Raw genomic sequence first — 26,547 nt, 5'->3', positions numbered from 1 at the left:
CACTGGTGTAATTTGAATATTTCCAAAGAAAGAAACAAAAAAGAAACAACACAATAAAGTTTTTTGAAAAAAAACATAGTTTATTTCTGAATTTGTAATAACTGTATTTTTTTAAAATTTTTGTTGATTTTTTTTAATTTTTTTTGGTATCTTAAACCTTTTTTGTAACTTTTTTTTGGTATATATTACCTTTTTTGTAAATTTTTTTTTTTTTTGGTATGTATTACCTTTTTTTGGAAAACAGAAAAAACATTATAAAGTGTGATAATGTTGGGTGGAGATAGTATTGGAGGGGTTAACAGGGTTGACCACATCGAGGGGGGGTAGAGGACTGGGGAGGGAGTTGGTGAGGACCAGAAGTGGAAGGGGGGTTTAACACATGTGGTTGGGACGGGAGTGGATGGACAGACGAGGTTTGTGGGTACATTGAAGGTGTATGTGGGGGTGGGTATGGTGAGGGCATTGGGGTATAATGCAATGGGGAAGGAAGGTACTGGGAAGAATGGAATGGGGAACTAGAGAAAGGAGAGGGAGTGGTAGGAGGAGGGACGGCTGTATGATGGATGGTGGTGGAAGGATGGATGGGGAAGGATGGACTGTGGAAGGATGGACAGAGGGAGGATGGACAGGGGGAGGATGGACAGGGGGAGGATGGACAGGGGGAGGATGGACAGGGGGAGGATGGGATGCTTCAGCAAGTACTTCCACTAGAGCATTCTGACAGGCTTGCATCACACGCATCTGCTGGTGAGTACTTAAACCTTCCATTTGCCGGACAACAGATTGAAAAAAGGTATGTCTCGGTGTCTGGTTTGATTCTAAATTCATCTGTTCCATGTATCTTCTGAGTTCCATGATACTTTGATTGATCATGGTCAACCCAGAAGATTACCGTTCTCCATAAGTGTGGAAACCATGCTGGACAGATGAGTTTAGACTCAAACAGTCAGACAAGGTCATCCTTTCCTGACTCCTCAGACGCTGCTGGCCAGAACCAAAAGTTGGTCGAGATGTTGCGGCAGTGTCTGAGGGGTGGGGAACAGGGAACAAGTCGTCACCAGCAGCTTCATGTGATGAAGTCTGCCCTGCTGCTCCAGTGCTGGTGGAGGAGATAGAGAGATGAGACAAGAGGGTAGGTACAGAGGGGTCGGATACCTCGATGTGGTCACCGGGGGCGGTCTCACTAGGGATCACTCCAGTGGGACGCAACTCTGATGCAGACTCCCGAGTGCTGCAGATGGTGCTAAAAAAAAAAGGAGAAAAAATGTATATTAAAAATATTGATATTTAATTTAAGTCTGCTGAAAAAAAATTTGGTTAAACATTTCTACTACAGAAATGGTTTGGGGAATATTTACCTTCTGCACACCATTGTTGATCGCAGGAACGCCAGGGCTCTGTAGTTCTTGTACTGGGGTCCCCGGCATCCCTCGGGGTCTGCATCTCCTTGTTGTAGTCCCTCTTGAAGAGATCCCAGAGCGACCGCCACCATGTGATAACCCTGTCACCTGTGAAGCAAAAAAAAAAGGGGTTCAGTATTGAACACTTCACATGCTGGAATATAAGTTACTGAAGTTGTAATACTTATGCACAAAATCCCTGGCCCTCGCATTGAGTTCCTCCCAGTTCTCAATAACTGAAGAACAGACCTCATCCCAGAGCCGTCGGGTGGTTGGTTGGTCGGCGTGTAGACGGTTTGCCATGTTCCACAGCGGCTCCCGGTTTTCCACCTCACGGATGAGTTCATCTGTATCAATCATGACACCCTCCTCCAGATGTCTCCGGGGAGCACGCTGTGAAACCTGTGAAGATAAAAAACAAAACAAAAAATTACATTCTATTCAAACACATGATGTTCATTTAAACAATTATCCAAATAGGGTTACTTACCGTTTGCCGACCAACAGATGCATCACCTTGACGACCCTGGGATGTCCTGGGAGTCACTCTAGTGCGGGCACTGGATTCTGAAGACTGGAAAAAAAAAAATTTTGTTTGGATGGATGCGTAGTTATTGTGTGTGCACTGTGATGAATGTTTGTGTTGGGTGTAGCATTATGTATGTGTGTATGTGCTAAACTTACACTCTGCGCACCCCCTCCTTGCATCTCTCCACCCTGCACGTCTCCTCCTGGAAGCTCCTCTGAATCAGCTTCCTGTCAAAACATAATACATGGATAGTGTTTTTAACCAAAAAAAAAAAAATTAGTTTAAATAAAAAAAAAAAAAAAATTTTACCTCAGCTCGCTGATGATGTGAGGGGGAGCTTTCAGGAGAAGACATTACGGTTTGGGGCAGCTGCGTTGGCAGCTACGTTGCTTCCTGCAGTGATCTTCAAGTATAAAGACACTTGTTAAGCTACTATACAAAGGATCATAATAAGCTTTCAGGCCTTTATACTTACAGGGAAACTAATGGTTGGCTGGCCGTCTCTGCTGCGGCCTGGCTGACCGTCTCTGCTGCGGCCTGGCTGACCGTTTCTGCTGCGGCCTGGCTGACCGTCTCCGCTGCGGTCTGGCTGGTGGTGCTTGCTGAAGTGATCTGCAAGTATAAAGACAATTGTTAAGCTACTATACAAAGGATCATAATAAGCTTTCAGGCCTTTATACTTACAGGGAAACAAATGGTTGCCTGTACTCTGCTGCGGCCTGGCTGGCCATCTCTGTTGTGGTCTGGCTGACCGTCTCTGCTGCGGCCTGGTCGGTCATCTCTGCTGCGTTCTCGCTGTTCGTCTCTGCTGCGGTCTCGTTCACCATCCCTGCTGCGGCCTGGCTGGTCGTGTCTGCTGCTGCCTTTCTGGTGGCGCTTCATGAAGTGATCTGCAAGTATAAAGAAAATGATATGAAAATTAAAAAAAAAAAATCTTCATTTGTATATAATTTGTGTAATTCCCTGAAACTAAGTATACGCAATTTTAAGTGTTTGCATGTCTAAATTCCCTTATCTCTCACCGAGTGTAACCACAATGATTGAAAGTGTGTAATATTTTGTGTAAACCCACACTTTATCTTTGCATGTGTTTGAATTCCCTGAAAAAGTGTACCAGTGATTGAAGGTGTGTAATTGCTGTGTATACCAGTGTTTGCATTCCCTCAAAAACTCTCACCGAGAGTGTAACCAGTGATTGAAGGTCTCACCGAGTGTAACAAGTGATTGAAGGTGTGTAATTACTGTGTATACCAGTGTTTGCATTCCCTCAAAAACTCTCAATGAGAGTGTAACCAGTGATTGAAGGTCTCACCGAGAGTGTAACCAGTGATTGAAGGTGTTTAATTTCTGTGTATACCCACACTGTGTTTGCATGTTTTTCAATTCCCTGAAAAACTCTCACCGAGAGTTTAACCTGTGATTGAAGGTGTGTAATTGCTGTGTATACCCAGATTTTTTTCATGGTATGTTGCAATCTCTCACTTTTAACCACACTTGTATACCAAAAAATTTAATGTACCTTTATGGTAACTTAATTTTACCTTTTTTTTAGATGATACTAAGGAGATTTTTTCAAAACAGTTTATTTATTTATTTTTTTTGTCTAATTTTTTTCTCCAACAAATAGGAGCTACTCTGCTCTTTATTTTAAATACCACAATAAATGAAAAATAAAAAACACCGATTTACAACAAATTAATCACACCACAATTGCAAATATGAAAATAAAATCCAATAAACATGCAAAAGAAAAACAATTAAAATATTTAAAAAAAAAACCCACACAAACACGCAGAACACACAGCCAGGCCACACACACACACACACACACTCCAGGGGTCTTGCAGGTGGAAGATTTGCAGCTGAGCAGACGTCTATCAGTCAGGCTGGTGTTTGATGTCTGGCTCGGTGTCTTCAGTGTGGCTGTTGCCAGATGTCTCAGCCCAATTACACCACATACAATACCAGTTAGGTCGGTTTCACATTTGCACTTTATAGCGCAGCGATGACCTGCACACTGCCGCCGCCAATCACCGCCCCATCCGGTCATCACCGCCTACTAACACACATGGACGCTTGCGATCTGCGCACCCTATCTTTAGTATGGGGTGCGCAGATCGTGCGCTGGCAGGATTTTACCGTGTGCTGCGCACTTTTGAAGGTGTGCCGTGCACGCCAAAATGCAACATGCTGCGTTTGGCGCACAAGGGCACACCTTCAAAAGTGCGCAGCACACGGTAAAATCCTGCCAGCGCACAATCTGCACACCCTATGCTAAAGATAGGGTGCGCAGATCGCAAGCGTTCATGTGCGCTAGTAGGCGGCGACGACCGGATGGGGCGGGGATTAGCGGCGGCCGTGTGCAGGTTATCGCTGCGCTATAAAGTGCAAATATGAAACCGGCCTTACACCACACAATCACAGCATAAGAAATACAATATTACAGTTGTATGAAAATAAAATGCAGTACACATGCAACAGAAAAAAAAAAAAGGATGGAAAAAAAAAATTGCATTACACACACACAGACCATACACACACACACACACACACACACACACACACACATGCTCCAGGGGTCTTGCAGGTGGGAGACTTGCAGCTGGGCAGGCAGGTTTTATAGCTCTAGTTCAATCTTCTATCAGTCAGGCTGCAGTCGGATGTCTTGCTTGGTGTCTTCAGTGTTGTTGGTGCCGGATTGTCTGGGCCCAATTACACCACATACCATACACCACACAATCACAGCAATCACAGCATAAAAAATACAATATAATTACAGTTGTATGAAAATAAAATGCAGTACACAAGCAACAGAAAAAAAAGTATGAAAAAAAAACAGACATGCAACACTTGCAGACCACACACACACACAGGCAGGCTACACACTAGCAGGCCATACACACACACACACACACACACACAGAAATGTCATAAATAGGTATACTCACACTTGTAGGCGAGCTGGTACTGGCAGGCCTCTTGATAGCTGATATGTGGGGCAGCTTGGTGGGTGTCTGCAGGCTTGGTGGCTGTCTGCAGGCTTGGTGGGTGTCTGGCAGGCTTCGTAGGTGTCTGGCAGGCTTCGTGGGTGTCTGGCAGGCTTCGTGGGTGTCTGGCAGGCTTGGTGGGTGTCTGGCAAGCTTGGTTCCTGGCTGGCTTGCTGGCTGACTGCTACTGCATGTCTGGGCCCAATTAGCCCACCTTATATAGTTTTGGGACTGTCTGGAAAAGTATCTTTTTTTCTGGGCACGCGCAGTGCGATTTTGCGGATCCTGCCAGCGGATTCCGCAAAATCGCGGGTCCTGGCGGATCCGCCGCCCATAGGTGCCCATTCTACCGCATGGCGGATGACGGCGGATCCGCCGCCACCCGCCATTTTGACGGCGAAAAAAAACGTTGCAAGCTCCGTCCCCCTCAGACAGAATCCGCAAGGAATTTTGCGGATCCACCGAATACCGGACGCAACGGACGACCATCCGTCAAAATCCGCCACTAATGTATCCCAATGGGGAAATGGCGGATCCGCAACAAGAAAAAGCGGATCCGCCATTTTCAAATTTTGGCGGATTTTGACTGATGGCAAAAAACTGAAGTGTGAAAGAGGCCTAAACATTTCCCAAGGATGTTATCTGGTCAGGGGACTTTCTCATTAGCATTCAAGGATAGATCAAAGCTTTTCAACTAAGACACATTTGGATGCTTTTGGGGGGATAAAAGGAGGGTAAATGGGCAGAGAGGGAGAGAGACACAGAGAAAGAGATGTGACAGACCAGAGAGGACACTGAGATGAGACTATCTGAATAATGTAATGTATGAATAATGCTTGTTTCTGATTAATGCATATGTATTTATAGTTTTATATTGTTTATTATTTGATCTTATCACTTTATATAGTAAATCAATTTAGTAAATTCAATTCTTGTGTGAGCATTTTCTTATTCATCACAATCCATTGGAACCCTTACAATACAAAGGGTTAATAGGAATCTCTTATGCACAGTCAGCCATCCTGTGTACTTACGTCTAAAGTCTGTCAGAATGGTTGTATAAAGGACCATTTTAATAGTAGGAGGGAAAGCTCTTAAAATGGATAATACAACCATTGTAATATGCATTTTCAAAATAAGTGTACCAGCCTCATTAAGTCTCTTTATAATGTCTGCAGCTTGTATTTTAAATCTACTGAGTGATCCCTGTTAAAAAACATGCAAGAAGATTGATCATTATAGTAGATTCATTTCATAAAGAAGAAAAAAAAAATTACCTCGACATTGATGGTTACGCTAACATTACTGGATAAAGAAGGAATTCCCAGGTCATACAATTTCACAGTTAGTACAATTCGTCCCTTCTGTGATATATCAATAGCTTCTCGATCCAAAGGAGCAATACTTGTGATAAGCCCCGTGTTGACATTAATGGTGAAGTTCCCACTGAATTCACTGGGTAGGATCTCATACTCAATTACACTGTTATTATTTCCAGGTTCATCGTTATCAGTCGCCTAAGAAGAACATAACTTATATGTAAATGCAGTCAACAGAAAGTACATTTAAGTTTGATAATTGTTTATATTGATTATTACCTCAAGCTGGATACTGACATTCTCCGTGTTCTCATTGACAAAGATATTATATACTCCTATAGCAGTTGGAATACAGTCATTAATATCTAATAATTCAATTTCAAGAAGAGTGGTCCCAGTGGCATTCATTCCATCCTGGGCTTTTAGGGTGGCATAATAGAAAGCAATGCGCTCCCGATCTAGAAGATCCCCATTCACTACTATGATTACCCCATCAGATGGGTTTACATGGAACAAGTTCAATCTGGAAAGAAATACATCAAAATTGTGAATTAGCTTAAAAACCTTAATAATCTGCATTACTCTTGTTCCTCCCAGTATTAACAGTGTATTCTCGGATTTTTGAAAATTTAACCAAAAGCAAGTAATGGTTTAACTATATATATATTCACATTTTAAACTACTATTAGCCACATCGTTGCTGTTTCAGTGGTTACCACAAAGCTCTGCTTGATACCTGCACTCATCATCTGCTGTGTATATTTGTATAAAACCTACAAGGAAAAAAATGAGCAAAAACCCTGTTGTAACTAAGTAAATAAAAAGCAAAAAAGTGCATTTAAATAACAGAGTTTTTAGTAATACTTTTTGATCAAAAATAGCATAAAAGCCGTCCCACCACGACAAGGTAACTCTGATCGTGACAGTCCTACACAGTCTAATATAAAAAACCTTACCATGTGTCAATGTTGACCTCAGTGTGTGAACATGCATTCATGTTCTGCATGTGTACCAACTCAAGTCAAGCTTTGTGTTTTTTCTGTGTATATTTGCATATTTCACATGACCCACTCAGAGCTACACTACTGTTAACTGTTTCATCGTGCACAGCGCAGCCATACAGTTAGGGTGTGTGCACACGCTGCGGATTCTGCTGCGGATTGATCCGCACGGATTTTGCAAAATCCGCAGGTAAATCCGCAGGTCAAAAGACCGGTTTATCTGTGGATTAGCCTGCGGTTTCACCATCTCCACAATGGTGGAGATAGGAAACCACTGAGGATTCCGCAGAAAGAATTGACATGTCAATTCTTTCTGCGGTTTCAAAACTGCAGGAAAACCACGCGGAAAAATCCACTCCATCTACACAGCGTTTTTTTTTCCCATTCTTTTGAATGGTACTGTACACCGCAGCTAAAACTGCTGCGGGTCCGCAGCGGCCAAATCCGCTGCGGAACCGCAGCAGAATCCGCAGCGTGTGCACACAGCCTTAAATGTGGCATGGTTTAAGGACCATGATGTTAGCACAAAGAATTTATATTGTGAAATGTGGACTCCTGGCTGGAGCATAAAACCAGCCAAAAATAATTAAAAGATAAAATGTGGCCTGCTTTATGCAGCACGGTATTAACAGAAAAAGAATAGATTACTGTGGGCGAGCCTTGGATACAGCAGAATCTGAGCACAAAAGAATTACAAGCTCAGATGCGGGCAAATTTTTCAAACATGGTAGTAACAGAACAAATTCATTTTTATCATGTGTACCTCTCGGATGGAGAACAATATCTTCACCAAAGATTGAAAATATGAAATGTAGCCTGCTTTAGTTAGCGCGATAGTAAGAAAACTAATTTTGATTTTATCATGTGTACCCCTGAATGGAGAATAATATCAGCATCCAAACATTTCAAATTGACATCTAGTCTGCTATATAACGTTACTAACAGAAGAAGGTATATTTTTTTCACTGTGGATGAGGCCTGTATAGAATAGAATATATACTCAAAATACAGTAATTTCAAACTCAGATCTAGCCTGCTGTATCATGTTATCATGTTTGGCACAGAAAAACATTTTTTTTACTCTGCATGAGCTTTGCACACAGCTGAATTTCACCACCACTAAATGACAAGGTGGGATATGGCATGCTGTATCACATTTGTAACAAAAAAAATTGTATTTTTACTCTGCATGAGCTCTGCAGACAGCTGAATTTCACCGTCACTAAATTACAAGGTGGGATATGGCGTGATGTATCACGTTTGTAACAAAAAATGTTTTTTAATCTGCATCAGCTCTGCAAATACCTGAATTTCAACGTGACTAAATGACAAGATGGGAGATGGCGTGCTGTATCACGTTTGTATCAGAAAAACATTTTTTTGATAATCTGCATGAGCTCTGCAGACAGCTGAATTTCACCGCCACTAAATGACAAGGTGAGATATGGCGTGCCGTATTACATTTAGCAACTGAAAAAATAAGATTTACAAAGGTCTACTTGTGCATGGAGCACAATAGAAGTGCACAACACACTTCTATGAAATGTGCCCTGCTGTCTTTGTGGACCTCTGTAATGTCATACACAAAAAAAATCTGCTGGAAGGTCGATTTCACAGCCACACAGGACACTAGCTATCTAAAGTATCTGACTTAGAAACAACCGCCTTGCTTACTAGCTAAAATCTATCAGCACCCAGGCCCTGCGTGAGGAGTAGCCTCTCTGCGCTGTGCTAGTGACAAAATGGTGCTAAAACAAGATCTCCTCTCTTTATTTAGAGTGACGTGATTTCAGCAGCCAGTGACTCAAGCCATTGTGCCAGGACATTGTGGATGTTTCCTGCGCCCTGATTGGCTAGCCGCAATGTGCACACATAAAATTATAAAAAAAAATTTTTACAAGCACGTCGCTCTTCTGAGCTCACCCCACCCCCTACTCTCATCAAGCACGTGCCCCACGCTCATGATACATCACCTCTATCCTAGCCAAAGTGCTCAAAATACTTTAGCGGCAGCGTAAATACTTTCTCGTACTTTTTAACGAACGTTACCAATTTTTTTTTTATAAAAACTTGCTCATTTTTCCGATCACAAATCCGAATGTGCCATATTCATGCCAAATTTATGTTTGGTGATCATTTTTTTAACATATTTGCTCAAGTCTAATCACCACTTCTGTATTATCACCCACTCGTGGTTTTCGCTTATAAATACTGATGTAAAATACTGACCATGTGACTGTGGTCTGATAGTGACTATAAGGGTACCGTTACACCTAGCAACTCACCAGCGATCCCGACCAGCGATATGACGCGGTCAGGATCGCTGGTGCATCGCTAAGTGGTCGCTAGTGAGCTGCCAAACAGGCAGATCTCACCAGCGACATCGCTGGGGACAGGGATCGCTACTTACCTGTCAGACGCGGCGATCCTGCGTCCTCCCGCCCGGCTCCATGCGTCGCTCGTCGTCACAGCAGGAAGCACCGCAGGAAGTGACCGACAAGAAATGATCCAGCAGCTTCTCGCGCGATCAGCGATAACCAGCGGGGGAGCCGGTCGGAGGTAAGTATCACATGCAGCGATATCGCTAGCAATATCGCTGCAACGTCACAAAATCGGTGACTTTACAGCGATATTGCTAGCGATATCGCAGTGTGTAACGGGGGCTTTAGTCATCAGTAACTTCACACCTATTGTCCCTTATCATTGAATGTGCTATAGAATGGACTTTCTGCTGCAAGGCATTATAGGTAAGCACGCTTGTGTGTGCCAAAGGTCAGCTGTTCCTTCCACTCTGTTTTATGTCATTTGTAACATGGAAGTGGCCATTTTAGATAATATTCCCTAACCAAATTGAGAATCATTCAGATTTTCAAATTTCCAAAAATTGTAAATGAACTAAATTTTCTCATCTTTATTCCATATACAAAAGTTGCTATGCCTCTGTATATACTCACATTGATTCTGGCAATAATGAGTAAGTAATCATTCCGAAAATTCCAGAATCAGGGTCAGTTGCCTATAATACAAATGCAGAAAAATAATAATACAATATAGTCTATGGTCTCATACATGCTGTGAATTTACATGGTAAATCATTTGGCCAAATAAATTGGGTTTCAGGCACTAATTTATTATATACAGTATCTATTTCCAAGTGACTGTACATTGACTTAATGTCATAGGAAAGGGTCTAATGATCAAATTACTTTATAGATGTAAATATACAGCATGTCTGAAACTCTTTGCTAACATGTCAGAAGCATAATAAGAATATAGATATTAAAAGTTGAACATAATTGGAGTTTGTGTGGTAACCTGTATAATTAAAAAAAAGTCCAAATATGGGATTTGAACCCAGAAAAAAATCCACTCTAGAGACTGCAGCCTTACCATTGTACCACAAGTCAGTGGAAAAATTTTTATTCTGACACATGATATGTGATTTTCTTCACTCAAAGTGAAACATCTCTGGAGTTTGTGTGCCAGGCAGCATAAGATAATAACAAAGCTTCCTTGCACTGGGCTTGAACTCAAGCTTCCTATTGCATAATAGGAGCATAACCACTCAGCCATTACCTCAAATGGCAGGGAGAGGATCCTTTGTCTTCGCTCATGAGATGAACCAAGCAAGTACTGTATTGAGGGTATCTAAAAAAACCTTCTGATTCTCATGTTTGAGAGAAGTCAAGTATCAGGTTTCAGAGTCATTCATCAAAATCATACAGCAATGAGTTTCAGCCTCATGTTTACATTGAAGGTCACATAAGCAAATAGAAGTCCAATATCCTTAAATTAAGAGTATAGCACAATGGTAAAGTGTCAAAACTTATAAACAGAGAGCTTTGAGCTCAAATCCCAGCAATGGAACTTTTTTTATTATTAATTTTATTGTTATTTTAAACCAAAACTATGTGTGATACAGATGCTTCACCCTTATGTCATAGGCCATTTATTTTATTAGAAGTCAGATCTCAGAATCAGAGTCACTTGCCAGTTGTCAGACTTAGGTATCAGAGTCAGGTATCAGAGTCACGTATCAGAGTCACGTATCAGAGTCACGTATCAGAGTCACGTATCAGAGTCAGGTATCAGAGTCACGTATCAGAGTCACGTATCAGAGTGGGGTATCAGAGTGGGGTATCAGAGTCAGGTTTTGGAATCAGGTATCAGAGTCAGGTATCAGAGTCAGGTATCATACAGAGTATTTCTGATGTTTGACTTTGATATATGATCATGTCCTTAAATGGACAGGACACTGTACATGCAGATGTACTATGTGTATCAGAGCTCTACAGTTTAATGTGTCATGCAGATGTAGTATGTGTATAAGAGCTCTCCACTGTAATGTGTCATGCAGATGTATGTGTATCAGAGCTCTAGAGTGTAATGTGTCATACAGATGTAGTATGTGTATCAGAGCTCTACAGTGTAGTGTGTCATGCAGATGTAGTATGTGTATGAGAGCTCTCCAGTGTAATATGTCATGCAGATATAGTATGTGTGTCAGACCTCTCCAGTATAATGTGTCATGCAGATATAGTATGTGTGTCAAGGCTCTGCAGTGTACTGTGTCATGCAGATGTAGTATGTGTGTCAGAGATCTACAGTATAATGTACGATGCAGATGTAGTAATGTGTGACAGAGCTCTACAGTGTAATGTGTCATGCAGATGTAGTATGTGTCAGAGATCTACAGTATATTTTGCGATGCAGATATAGTATGTGAGTCAGAGCTCTCCAGTGTAATGTGTCATGCAGATGTAGTATTTGTGTCTGAACTCTACAGTGTGATTTCATGTACAGGGCTGGCGATAGCGACAGGCAGACCAGACAGCTGCCTAGGGCCCCCGCTCCCCCAGGGGCCCCCAGCCGGTGGTGTGCCACTAATAGCGGCACATCATGCAGCAGCTATGGGGCCCCTGAGTCAGGGTGGCCCGCCTGCCGCCAGCGCCGACTGCCCCGCCGCCGCGTTCAAAGCAATGATGGAGGACAGAGCGTCAGATAATGCTCCCTCTCCCATTATTCCCCTCTGCCTCTGACACTGCGGGTGCGCGATGACGTCACTTCATCGCGCACCCACTGTGTGCCGCCGTTAAGACCAGAGCAAAGCCTGGAGAAGCGCAGGGCATGAGGAGTGGTGAGGATTGTGGTTTTTGTGGGTTTTTTTATTTATATATATCAGTGAGTACTGGATTGTGGAGCCATTCTCGGGGGGGCTACATTAAATTCTATGGGGGGGCTGTATTATATTCTATGGGGGGTACATTTTATTCTATGGGGAAGTGGGCTGTATTATATTATATGGGGGCTATATTATATTCTATGGGGAAGTGGGCTGTATTATATTCTATGGAGGGCTACATTATATTCTATGGGGAAGTGGGCTGTATTATATTCTATGGGGGGGCTACATTTTATTCTATGGGGAGGTGGGCTGCATTATATTCTATGGGAGGCTGTATTATATTCCATGGGTGGCTACATTATATTCTATAGGGAGGAGGGCTGTATTATATTCTGAGGGGTGCTACATTATATTCTACAGGGAGGTGGGCTGTATTATATTCTATGGGGGGGCTACATTATATTTTATGGAGAGGTGGCCTGTATTATATTCTATGGGGTGCTACATGATATTCTATGGGGAGGTGGGCTGTATTATATTCTATGGGGGTTACATTATATTCTATGGGGGGCTGTATTATATTCTATGAGGAAGGATTGCATCATACTCTTTGATGGGGCTACATTGTATTCTATGGAGAGGTGGGCTGTATTATATTCTATGGGGAGCTGTATTATATTTATTATATTCTATGAGGGGTGATTGCATCATACTGTATGAAGGGGCTACATTATACTATATGAATGGGCTACATTGTATTCTATGGGGGATGTATTATATTTTATGGGGGGGCTACATTATATTCTATGGGGGGCTGTATTATATGCTATGAGGGAGGATTGCATCATACTCTTTGATGGGTCTATATTACATTCTATGGAGAGGTGGGCTGTATTATATTCTATGGGGGAGCTACATTATATTCTACGGGGGGCTGTATTACATTATATTCTATGAAGGGTGATTGCATCATACTCTATGAGGGGGCTACATTATATTATATGAGGGGGCTACATTGTGTTCTATGGAGGGCTGCATTATATTCTATGGGGGGCTAGATTATTTTGTATGGGCGCTTCATTATACTCTATGAGGGGGCTGCATTATATTGTATGGGGGGCTTCTTTATACTCTGAGGGGGCTACATTATATTCTATGGGGGGCTGCATTATACCATATGAGGGGGCTGCATTATATTTTATGGAGGGGCTGCATTACATTGTGTGGGGGGCTGCATTATACTCTATGAGGGGGATACCATATATTCTATGGAGGGGCTGCATTATACTATATGAGGGGGCTGCATTATATTCTATGGGGGGTTACATATTATCTAGCGGGGCTACATTATACTCTGAGGGGGTTACATTATATTCTGTGGGGTGGCTGCATTATACTCTGTAGGGTGGCTGCATTATGCTCTATTGGGTGGCTGCATTATACTATATGTGGGCTGCATTATACTGTATTGAGGACTATGGGGAATACATTATACTATATGAAGAACTATGGGGTGCATTATACTATGGCAAGTGAATTGTACTACATGGATGACTATGGCAGTGCATTACACTAAATTTAGAACTATGAGGAGTGTATTATACTATATGGAGGACTGAGCAGTGTATTTTAATATATGGAGGACTAGGAGAAGTGTATTATACTATATGGAGGACTAAGAGAAGTGTATTATACTATATGGAGGACTGCGTAGTGTATTATACTATAAAGAGGACTGAGTGTATTTTAATATATGGAGGGCAATGAGGTGTGTATCATACTATATGGGGGACTGACGAGTGTATTATACTATATGGAGGACTGAGCAGTGTATTTTAAATTACGGAGGACTATGAGGAGTGTATTATACTATATGGAGGACTATGGGAAGTGTATAATACTATATGGAGGACTGAAGAGTGTATTTTAATATATGGAAGACTATAGGGAGTGTTTTATGCTATATAGAGGACTATAGGGAGTGTATTATACTACATGGAGGACTATTGGGAGTGCATAATACTATATGGATGACTGAGGAGTGTATTTTAATATATGGAGGACTATAGGGAGTGTATTATACTATATGGAGGACTATAAGGAGTGTATCATACTATATGGAGGACTATGGGGAGTGTATTATACTATATGGAGGACTATGTGGCACATTATATTAAATGGAGGACTATAGGGTGTGCATTTTACAATATAGAGGACTATGGTGCACATTATAATATATGGAGGACTATGGGGTGTATTATACTAAACAAGCAAAATGCTGCATATTCATCGACTCATTGGATTGTTTATGCCAGAACAGAAATCATTGTTCTTAGCAGCACATCACTGGTGTAAACTGTAGATGTGTTGCCAATAAAATTATGCTGTATGGGGACAGATTGATCTAATAGTGACTGTTCTGTTCCCATCATTCTTTCTCAGTTGGTGTAAAGAGGCCGGGAAACAAGCGTCAAACGACTTTATTTTTGTCGATCACACTTGTTTAGTGGCCTGAACTCAGCGCATCTAAACACAACAGAAATGCTTATGTGTGATGTGCAATATGTTATCATTTGGGGCCCCATTTTAAACGTTTGTCTAGGGTCCCACTTTGCCTAAAACAGGCCATGGTCATGTAGAATTAGTATGTGTGCTCTATAGTATAATGTGTCATGCAGTTGTAGTATGTGTGTCAGATCTCTTGAGTAATGTGTCATGCAGATATAGTATGTATGTCAGAGCTCTCCAGTGTAATGTGTCATACAGATGTAGTATGTGTCAGAGCTCTCCAGTATAATGTGTCATGTAGGTGTAGTATGTGTGTTAGAGCTCTATAGTATTATGTGTCATGTAGATGTAGTATGTGTGTCAGAGCTCTCCAGTGTAATGTGTCATGTAGATGTAGTATGTGTCAGAGCTCTATAATATAATGTGTCATGCATATGTAGTATGTGTGTTAGAGCTCTATAGTATTATGTGTCATGCAGATGTAGTATGTGTGTCAGAGCTCTCCAGTGTAATGTGTCATACAGATGTAGTATGTGTCAGAGCTCTCCAGTATAATGTGTCATGCAGGTGTAGTATGTGTGTTAGAGCTCTATAGTATTGTGTCATGCAGATGTAGTATGTGTGTCAGAGCTCTTCAGTGTAATGTGTCATGTAGATGTAGTATGTGTGTTAGCGCTCTATAGTATTATGTGTCATGCAGATGTAGTATGTGTGTCAGAGCTCTCCAGTGTAATGTGTCATACAGATGTAGTATGTGTCAGAGCTCTCCAGTATAATGTGTCATGCAGATGTAGTACATGTGTTAGAGCTCTATAGTATTATGTGTCAGAGCTCTCCAGTGTAATGTGTCATGTAGGTGTAGTATGTGTGTCAAAGCTCTATAGTATTATGTGTCATGCAGATGTAGTAGGTGTGTCAGAGCTCTCCAGTGTAATGTGTCATGTAGATGTAGTATGTGTGTCAGAGCTCTATAATATAATGTGTCATGCAGATGTAGTATGTGTGTCAGAGCTCTATAGTATTATGTGTCATGCAGATGTAGTAGGTGTGTCAGAGCTCTATAATATAATGTGTCATGCAGATGTAGTATGTGTGTCAGAGCTCTATAGTATTATGTGTCATGCACATGTAGTAGGTGTGTCAGAGCTCTCCAGTGTAATGTGTCATACAGATGTAGTATGTGTGTCAGAGCTCTCCAGTGTAATGCGTCATGTAGATGTAGTATGTGTGTCAGAGCTCTATAATATAATGTGTCATGCAGATGTAGTATGTGTGTCAGAGCTCTATAGTATTATGTGTCATGCAGATGTAGTAGGTGTGTCAGAGCTCTCCAGTGTAATGTGTCATACAGATGTAGTATGTGTGTCAGATCTCTCCAGTATAATGTGTCATGCAGATGTAGTATGTGTGTCAGAGCTCTATAGTATTATGTGTCATGCAGATGTAGTATGTGTCAGAGCTCTATAATATAATGTGTCATGCAGATGTAGTATGTGTGTCAGAGCTCTCCAGTGTAATGTGTCATGCAGATGTAGTATGTGTCAGAGCTCTATAATATAATGTGTCATGCAGATGTAGTATGTGTGTCAGAGCTCTATAATATTATGTGTCATGCAGATGTAGTAGGTGTGTCAGAGCTCTCCAGTGTAATGTGTCATGTAGATGTAGTAAGTGTCAGAGCTCTATAATATAATGTGTCATACAGATGTAGTATGTGTCAGAGCTCTCCAGTATAATGTGTCATGCAGATGTAGTATGTGTGTTAGAGCTCTATAGTATTATGTGTCAGAGCTCTCCAGTGTAATGTGTCATGTAGATGTAGTATGTGTGTTAGAGCTCTATAGTATTATGTGTCATGCAGATGTAGTATGTGTGTCAGAGCTCTCCAGTGTAATGTGTCATGCAGATGTAGTATGTGTCAGAGCTCTATAATATAATGTGTCATGCAGATGTAGTATGTGTGTCAGAGCTCTATAGTATTATGTGTCATGCAGATGTAGTAGGTGTGTCAGAGCTCTCCAGTGTAATGTGTCATACAGATGTAGTATGTGTGTCAGATCTCTCCAGTATAATGTGTCATGCAGATGTAGTATGTGTGTCAGAGCTCTATAGTATTATGTGTCATGCAGATGTAGTATGTGTCAGAGCTCTATAGTATTATGTGTCATGCAGATGTAGTATGTGTGTCAGAGCTCTATAGTATAATGTGTCATGCAGATGTAGTATGTGTGTCAGAGCTCTATAGTATTATGTGTCATGCAGATGTAGTATGTGTGTCAGAGCTCTATAATATAATGTGTCATGCAGATGTAGTATGTGTGTCAGATCTCTCCAGTATAATGTGTCATGCAGATGTAGTACGTGTGTCAGAACTCTGCAATGTAATGTAGTATGTGTAATAAATATCTCCAGTGTAATGATCCAGTTTTCGTATTAGTAACAGAAATCTCAAGTGTTATGTACGATGCATATGTAGTATGTGTAATAAATTTTTCCAGTGTAATGGGCCATGCAGTTGTGAGCAGGTACAGACTGGGGCTGAAATTCAGCCCTGACATTTGAAATCATACAGGCCCATGCTCTCCCCGTCCCCAAGCACCAGATGGGATATATAAACCTGGATTGAAGAAAGCAAGATTTACTACAAGACTAATATTTCTAATGACATCCGTGGCCTGCTGGGGTAAGTGACTTGGTGCTCCGTCACAACTCTTAACAGTATGAGTGTTTTGAGAACACTGATTCTGTTAACAACGTAGCAGACAAGGCAGCTCACAGCCAGACAGACCCTTCTGGCATTTGCCAGAATTGCCAGTCCGGCCCTGGTTGTGAGTCTATCAAGTGATCAGAAGCACTTCTTAAACACTGGATGTAAACATTTATTATTTTTTAATTGAAAACTGAAACTTTGAATACCAGTAGTAATTTAAACAGAAAATAAATCAAGAGTAGTACATATATTCAATGCTTAATTAATAGCCTTCCTTTTGCAAAAACTTTAATTCTGTAATGTATGAATAGATGGGGATAACATTTAAAAAAATTCTCTTTTAAATGTTCTCATTAAATAGAACAGTAGTTTAGAATTTACTTACTTTAATTGTCCCAAGAATAGTTCCATTAGGACTGTGCTCTTTAACTTGCAGTTGATAGGTTCCCTTATCAAATTCTGGAGTATGATCATTTATGTCTATGAGATCAATAATCACAACAGCAACAGAACAGCAATCAGTTACCAAACCTGTGTCATTGGCGACCACCTACACAGCAGAAAGAAAAAATGACAAAGTTTATTTATAAGCCCAAAGTCTCCCAGGTTTATTAAGACTCCTATTGGGGCTCAGTTCAGCAAAATCTGCAGCCCACGTGTCACAGATGGAATCTCAATCCTTTCAGAAGGAAAAATTCTATGTTAGCAAAACAAACTAATGTGTATTAATATTTGCCATAGACAGACATTTTTTATTGCGCTTATAAGTATTTTTTCTATGAAACTATTTGACCAATGATAGTCATATTTGCAATCACCACATGCAAAATTATTAAGAGGATTATATGCTGCATTCACATATTATTAAAAATGAAAATCCAGTATGTCCTGATAATAATCATACCTCCACTTCCATTTGCTTATACTTCTCATAGTCGACAGCTGCAGAGTTTTTGACCAGTATCTGAACCAATCCAGTATTTATGATTCGGTTTGGGCTTACTGTGAAGAATTCAGCAAAGTTTCCCTTCAGGTACAGGTTAAATGCTCCATTCTGGTCCTGTAATAGCAGAACATAAAAGTCAGAGGGACAAGATACAGTCAAAGATATTTAGGGTATGTGTACATGTTGCGGATTTGCCAGTGGAATTTTCCTCCTCTCTTGGCAGAAAACGCAGTTGAAAATCATTTTTTATGCAAATTTAATGCGGATTTTCATGTGTTTTTTTCAAGCAGATTTGTATGCGTTTTTGTAAGCTAAATAAAGATATATTATTTACCAAAAAAAAAGAATTATGATGTCATTTCTTTGCCAAACCTCTTCTTTTACATACTCCATTGAATACCATAATATCATTACATACCATGTTCAAATATAAAGTTTACACACACAAAACAAATATAAGTGACTATCTATAGATAGATAGATATATCTATAGATAGATATCTATCTATAGAGATATCTATATCTACAGTCATATGTAAAAGTTTGGGCACCCCTATTAATGTTAACCTTTTTTCTTTATAACAATTTTGGTTTTTGCAACAGCTATTTCAGTTTCATATATCTAATAACTGATGGACTCAGTTATATTTCTGGATTCAAATGAGGTTTATTGTACTAACAGAAAATGTGCAATCTGCATTTAAACAAAATTTGACCAGTGCAAAAGTATGGGCACCCTTATCATTTTCTTGATTTGAACACTCCTAACTACTTTTTACTGACTTCCTGAAGCACTAAATAGGTTTTGTAACCTCATTGAGCTTTGAACTTCATAGCCAGGTGTATCAAATCATGAGAAAAGGTATTTCAAGTGGCCACTTGCAAGTAGTTCTCCTATTTGATTCTCCTATGAAGAGTGGCATCATGGGCTCCTCAAAACAACTCTCAAATGATCTGAAAACAACATAGCTTTTCAGGGGAAGGATACAAAAAGTTGTCTCAGAGATTTAACCTGTCAGTTTCCACTGTGAGGAACATAGTAAGGAAATGGAAGAACACAGGTACAGTTCTTGTTAAGCCCAGAAGTGGCAGGCCAAGAAAAATATCAGAAAGGCAGAGAAGAAGAATGGTGAGAACAGTCAAGGACAATCCACAGACCACCTCCAAAGACCTGCAGCATCATCTTGCTGCAGATGGTGTCACTGTGCATCGGTCAACAATACAGCGCACTTTGCACAAGGAGAAGCTGTATGGGAGAGTGATGCGAAAGAAGCCGTTTCTGCAAGCACGCCACAAACAGAGGCGCCTGAGGTATGCAAAAGCACATTTGGACAAGCCAGTTACATTTTGGAAGAAGGTCCTGTGGACTTGATGAAACAAAGATTGAGTTGTTTGGTCATACAAAAAGGCGTTATGCATGCGCTGTATTGTTGACCGATGCACAGTGACACCATCTGCAGCAAGATGATGCTGCAGGTCTTTGGAGGTGGTCTGTGGATTGTCCTTGACTGTTCTCACCATTCTTCTTCTCTGCCTTTCTGATATTTTTCTTGGCCTGCCACTTCTGGGCTTAACAAGAACTGTACCTGTGTTCTTCCATTTCCTTACTATGTTCCTCACAGTGGAAACTGACAGGTTAAATCTCTGAGACAACTTTTTGTATCCTTCCCCTGAAAAGCTATGTTGAATAATCTTTGTTTTCAGATCATTTGAGAGTTGTTTTGAGGAGCCCATGATGCCACTCTTCATAGGAGAATCAAATAGGAGAACTACTTGCAAGTGGCCACTTGAAATACCTTTTCTCATGATTTGATACACCTGGCTATGAAGTTCAAAGCTCAATGAGGTTTCAAAACCAATTTAGTGCTTCAGGAAGTCAGTAAAAAATAGTTGAGAGTGTTCAAGTCAAGAAAATGATAAGGGTGCCCATACTTTTGCACTGGTCAAATTTTGTTTAAATGCAGATTGCACATTTTCTGTTAGTACAATAAACCTCATTTGAATCCAGAAATATAACTGAGTCCATCAGTTATTAGATATATGAAACTGAAATAGCTGTTGCAAAAACCAAAATTGTTATAAAGAAAAAAGGTTAACATTAATAGGGGTGCCCAAACTTTTACATATGACTGTATCTATAGATATCCTTGTATTGTAAGGTGACATCAAACCCACGGCCTAGTTATGTAGACGTGTCAATAAGACACCTATCCATTACTAATCCTATAGTTGTTACATGTTAAATAAAGACACAACCAGAATAAAGTATTTTAATGAAATAAAACACAACACAGTTTGCCATATTTATTAGATGCCTAATTACTGCAACACCCTAGTTCTCCTGCAAAAATAAAATAAACCAACACAAATACTCCCTGTTCTGATGTAATCCATTTAATAACAAGTGTCCCACGACCATCTCTCGTGTAGAGCTGTCACAAGGTAACTATGCCCTCCACCCCTTGCTTGAAAGTTTGGGTCATACCTGCAGGCCTTTCTCTGTATTCTGATTGTTTTTTTCATCCTGCTTTAGGCCTGTTTCACACTTCCGTTTTTGACCATCAGTCAAAATCCGCCGTTTTGCAAAAAAAAGGATCCGCCATTTTTTTTGGCGGATCCGTTTTTTTCCCCATTGATTTGCATTACCGGCGGATCTTGACGGATGGCCATCCGTTGGATGCGTTTTTTTGCGGATCCGCCAAATTTTTTGCGTCCGCCGACATGCTGCAGGATCCGCATTTTATACTGCGCATGCCCGGAGGAAAGAAGTGAGCCGGAAATTTAACCCTGATATCATTTCTGGAGGACAGGAAAAAAATCTCTCTCTCTCTCTCTCTCTCTCTCCTCTTTTTTCCCGGGCTGCGGTTCCTTTAAAATTCTTCATTCATCGGATCCGTCAAAAAAACGGCCCGGTGGCATCCGTTCACATCAGTTAGCAACGGATCCGCTTTCCGCCATTTTGGCGGATTTTAAATTACACAAAAAAACTGAAGTGTGAAACAGACCTTACCTCTCCAATCTTGACCTCGGCTATACCTATTGACCCTGTGCTGCCTGCCCTGACCATGAACCATCTAACCCTGTTTTGTCTTTACCCCTCTGTACTGCATACCGAAGCCTCTGACCCTCTGTTCAGCTGCTGCTATCTTGGGCACTGTCCTGGAGAGGTACTTGGTGACTACCTGCAGCCAAGCCTATCCTCACCACCAGAGGCTCTAGTGAACACCAGATAGTTGCTTAGTCACGTCCTTCCAGGGTAAGCCCGAACCATGGCACCGTGGGTCCACACCCACCCTCGTTACAAAAGTGATACAGCAGAGGAAATTTAAAATACCCAGCATCGTCAGGGAGTGGGTAAGTATATTAAAACATGAATTTTATTGGAACATTTAAAATCAAAAATAAAATTACATGATCATGAAGTGGGGGGAAAAACGGGGGGGCGGGTTGAGCACAGGTATACTCTGTTGTGAGTTCATTTTCCCCTTCACTACTGAGGCCCGAGGAACTCCCTCTTCTGGTGAAGAAAGGTAGTGAGCCTGATTGTCAGACACCTGGGGCTGATGATGATGACTGGCTGAGTGGAGTTAATGACTGGATATAAGGCTGCCGACGCCCTTCTGGCCTGCGGGTGATTTCTCTGTGGACTTCTGGGAAACCAGTCTGATTCCTGCTCATCTAAAGCTAAGATTTCTGCTTTGCCTTTTTGCATTAGTGTTTTGTTTTCCTTGCTTTTCTGGATTCTGCCATTCCCTGCTGGGGTGAGCTGAATCTCCTTTTGCCTGTTGCTCTGTCTTCAGAATATTCCTGAGTACTGACATAGCCTTTTTTGAAGCCTAGCGTCTTCAGGGCCTTTTTTACTGTCAGTTTGTTGGCTCTTATTTTCATAGGTTTTTTCATGGATTGCAGACAGCAGCCTTCCTGTCCTTTCCTATTTAAGCTAGCTTGGGCCCCATCTTTGCTCAGTCTATCTTTCTGTCTGTGTTTTGTTCTTTCTTCTTGCTTCACCGTCATTATATGTGGGGGGCTGCCTTTTGCTTTGGGGTCTGCTCTGGGGCAGTTTAGATTTCCCTTTCTGTCTTTAGGCTATGTAGTCCTCCGGCTGTGATCGAGGGGCCTAGGGCATCGAAGGAGCCCCCCACGGCTACTGCTAGTTGTGTTGATAGGTTCAGGGGTCTGCAATCCGATAGCTGCCAACTTCTCTGGTTTTCTGGACTTAGCTTGCATTTCTATTTTTGCCTCCTACGGTGACTCAATCATAACAGAATCACCCGCCATACCGCAGATCCAAGGGTACTCAATTGCAGGAAAGAATTGTATAAAAAAAATAAATAAATTAAAAAAAAAGTGTGTATATTTTTTCCTCTATATCTCTGAGGCCGTAGGGGGAATTTTTTTTTCTCTCAATGGAGATAAAGCAATTGTCTGATCGTGTGGAGCAGCTCGCTGCGGAAGTGCAGGGAATTTCCGCCTACCTTGCTCATTCACATGCTGCTGAACCAAAGATTCCTACACCTGATGTATTTTTTGGGGATCGGTCTAAATTTTTGAATTTCAAAAATAATTGTAAATTATTTTTTGCCTTGAAGCCTAACTCGTCAGGGAGCTCCGCGCAGCAGGTTAAAATTGTCATCTCTTTGCTGCGTGGCGATCCCCAGGATTGGGCGTTTTCTTTGAAACCAGATGATCCTATTCTGACTAATGTGAACGCATTTTTTCAGGCCTTGGGGTTGTTGTATGACGAACCTAATGCCATTGATCAGGCTGAAAAGACCCTGCTGGCATTGAACCAGGGTCGTGATTCTGCAGAATTGTACTGTCAAAAATTCCGAAAGTGGGCAGTACTTACTACCTGGAATGATAATGCCTTGGCTGCTCTCTTTCGGAAGGGGTTGTCAGAAGCCGTAAAAGATACTATGGTGGGATTTCCTGTTCCCTCTGGTCTTGACGATTCTATGTCTTTAGCCATTCAGGTTGATCGGCGTTTGCGCGAACGCAGAGCTGCACGAGGGGTGTTGCCACCTGTTGAACAGATGTCTGAGCCTATGCAATGTGATAGAGTTTTTTCCAGGGAGCAGCATCGGGAGTTCAGAGGGCGTAATAAGTTGTGTTTTTTCTGTGGAGATGCCTCGCATATTGTTTCTGTCTGTCCTAAACGCGAGAAACACCTTGCACACACGTTTTCTGTTGGTGGTGTTCAACCTAAGTTTCTTCTGGCTATTACTCTGATCTGCTCCCTGTCCACATTTTCCGCCAAGGCTTTTGTGGATTCGGGAGCAGCTCTAAACCTAATGGACTTGGATTTTGCTAAACGTTGTGGATTTCCGATGACACCTCTGCAGACGCCTATCCCTTTGAGGGGGATTGATGCTACTCCTTTGGCTAAAAATAAACCTCAGTTTTGGACCCAGGTGGTAATGCGGGTCGCCCCAGACCATCAAGAAAATTGCAGGTTTTTGGTGTTACATAATCTGCATGATACTATTTTTCTGGGGTTTCCCTGGTTACAAATTCATAATCCAGTTTTGGATTGGAAATCTGTGTCTGTGGTGAGTTGGGGTTGTCGGTGTGCCTTTAGTGAGGCTCCGGTGTTTTCCACCTCTCCTCAGTCGCATGATGTTCCTGATTATTTGGCGGACTTTTATGATGTATTTAGTGAGAATGAGTCTGCGTCTCTGCCTCCTCATAGGAGTTATGACTGTGCAATTGAACTGAGCCCGGGGTGTAAATTTCCCAAGGGTCGGCTCTTCAATTTATCTGTACCCGAGTACGAGGCTATGCGATCCTATATTAAGGAGGCATTGGAGAAGGGTCATATTAGACCATCCTCGTCACCCTTAGGTGCCGGGTTTTTTTTTGTAGCCAAAAAGGATGGATCATTAAGACCTTGTATTGATTATCGTGCTCTCAACAAAATTACTGTTAAATATCAGTATCCGTTACCCCTGATTTCTGATCTATTCTCCAGAGTTAAAGGTGCTTGCTGGTTTACCAAGCTTGACCTCAGGGGGGCGTATAATCTTATTCGCATTAAGCATGGGGATGAATGGAAGACCGCGTTTAATACTCTGGAGGGACATTTTGAGTACCTGGTGATGCCTTTTGGGCTCACTATTGCCCCTTCTGTCTTCCAGTGCTTCATGAATGATATTTTCCGAGATTTTGTCGATAAATTTTTGATTATCTATCTGGAAGATATTTTGATCTTCTCCAAGGATTGGGATTCTCATGTGGAACATATTCGGACTGTGTTCCGGATCTTGAGGGAGAATTCCCTGTATGTCAAAGGATCTAAATGCCTTTTTGGAGTACAGAGGATTTCTTTTTTGGGATTTATTTTGTCCCCGTCAACTATTGAAATGGACCCGGCCAAGGTACAGGCCATTTACGATTGGGTTCAGCCCACTTCTTTGAAGGCCCTCCAGAAGTTTTTGGGTTTTGCTAATTTTTATCGGAAATTTATAGCAAAATTTTCTAGTATTGCCAAGCCATTGACTGATTTGACTAAGAAGGGCGCTGATGTGTTAAATTGGTCTCCGGAGGCTGTTTCTTCCTTTCAGGAGCTGAAGCGAAGATTCACCTCCGCCCCGGTTTTGCGGCAACCTGATGTCTCACTTCCGTTCCAGGTAGAGGTGGATGCTTCTGAGATTGGTGCAGGAGCTGTTTTGTCCCAAAAGGATCCTGTAACATCTAAAATGAATCCCTGTGCTTTCTTTTCCCGAAAGTTCTCTCCATCTGAACGTAACTATGATGTGGGGAATCGGGAACTGTTAGCCATGAAATGGGCATTTGAGGAGTGGAGACATTGGTTGGAGGGAGCTAAGCATCAAGTCGTGGTCCTCACTGACCACAAGAATTTGATTTACCTAGAGTCGGCTAAGCGCTTGAACCCTAGACAGGCTAGGTGGGCCTTGTTTTTTACACGTTTTGATTTTGTGGTTTCTTTTCTTCCTGGAACTAAGAATGTCAAGGCTGACGCCCTCTCTAGGAGCTTCTTTGCTGATTCTCCTGTGGTGACCAAGCCTGCTACCATCTTAGGCGAAGGGGTAGTTCTTTCTGCCATCTCGCACGATTTGAGACGTGCTCTGGAAGAGTTCCAGGAGGACAAACCTGAGCGTTGTCCCAGTGGAAAGTTGTATGTTCCTGACCAGTGGAAGAAGAGAGTGATGTCTGAAGTTCATTGCTCTGCTTTGGCTGGTCATCCAGGTATTTTTGGTACTAGAGATCTGGTGAGTCGGTCTTTTTAGTGGCCCTCCTTGTCTCGTGATGTCAGGAATTTTGTGCAGTCCTGTGGGACGTGCTCCCGGTCTAAATCGTGTTCTCGCTCTAGTGGGTTGTTGATGCCTTTGCCTGTCCCCAAGAGGCCATGGACCCATATTTCAATGGATTTCATCTCTGATATGCCTGTCTCTCAAAGGATGACTGTCATTTGGGTGATTTGTGATAGGTTCTCTAAGATGGTTCATCTTATACCACTCCCTAAGTTGCCGTCTTCCTCTGAATTGGTGCCCCTGTTTTTACAACAGGTGGTTCGCTTGCACGGGATTCCTGAGAACATTGTATCTGACAGAGGAGTCCAGTTTGTGTCTAGATTTTGGAGAACTTTCTGTTCCAAGCTGGGAATTCAGTTGTCCTTCTCCTCTGCTTTTCACCCTCAGACCAATGGGCAGACAGAGAGAACAAACCAGACCTTGGAGTCATATTTGAGATGTTTTATTTCTGCTGATCAGGATGATTGGGTTTCATTTTTGCCCTTGGCCGAATTTGCTTTAAATAATAGAGCTAGTTCTGCCACTTTGATGTCACCTTTTTTTTGTAACTTTGGGTTTCATCTTCGATTTTCTTCAGGGCAGGTGGAGCCCTCTGCCTGCCCAGGTGTTGACACTGTGGTGGAGAGAATGCACCAGATCTGGGACCAAGTGGTGGATAAGTTATCTCTCTCCCAGGAAAAGGCCCAGTGGTTTTCCAACCGACATAGGACCATTGGTCCCCAGTTTAAGGTTGGTGATATGGTGTGGTTAT

At 41.7% G+C, this 26,547-nt stretch overlaps 1 protein-coding gene across 3 annotated transcripts in view; it reads right to left on the bottom strand.

The window, feature by feature from the left end:
* CDHR2 (cadherin related family member 2) overlaps positions 1–26,547 on the bottom strand; it is a 370,864-nt gene that overhangs the window by 95,635 nt on the left and 248,682 nt on the right. For all 3 annotated transcript variants that reach the window (XM_073545075.1, XM_073545074.1, XM_073545073.1), the window contains exons 13-17: positions 18,484–18,639; positions 17,965–18,129; positions 10,191–10,252; positions 6,515–6,758; positions 6,194–6,433 (exon numbers count right to left, since the gene is read on the bottom strand). In XM_073545075.1, coding sequence (XP_073401176.1) covers positions 6,194–6,433; positions 6,515–6,758; positions 10,191–10,252; positions 17,965–18,129; positions 18,484–18,639 — 867 coding nt within the window. The remainder of the gene's footprint in view (positions 1–6,193; positions 6,434–6,514; positions 6,759–10,190; positions 10,253–17,964; positions 18,130–18,483; positions 18,640–26,547) is intronic.

This window comes from Dendrobates tinctorius, unplaced genomic scaffold (genome assembly GCF_039654945.1).
Source record: "Dendrobates tinctorius isolate UK_male_01 unplaced genomic scaffold, ASM3965494v1 ptg000139l, whole genome shotgun sequence".
NCBI lineage: Eukaryota > Metazoa > Chordata > Amphibia > Anura > Dendrobatidae > Dendrobates > Dendrobates tinctorius.
Note: the sequence above shows the minus strand (reverse complement) of the source record. Positions and strands in the feature narration are given on the sequence as shown.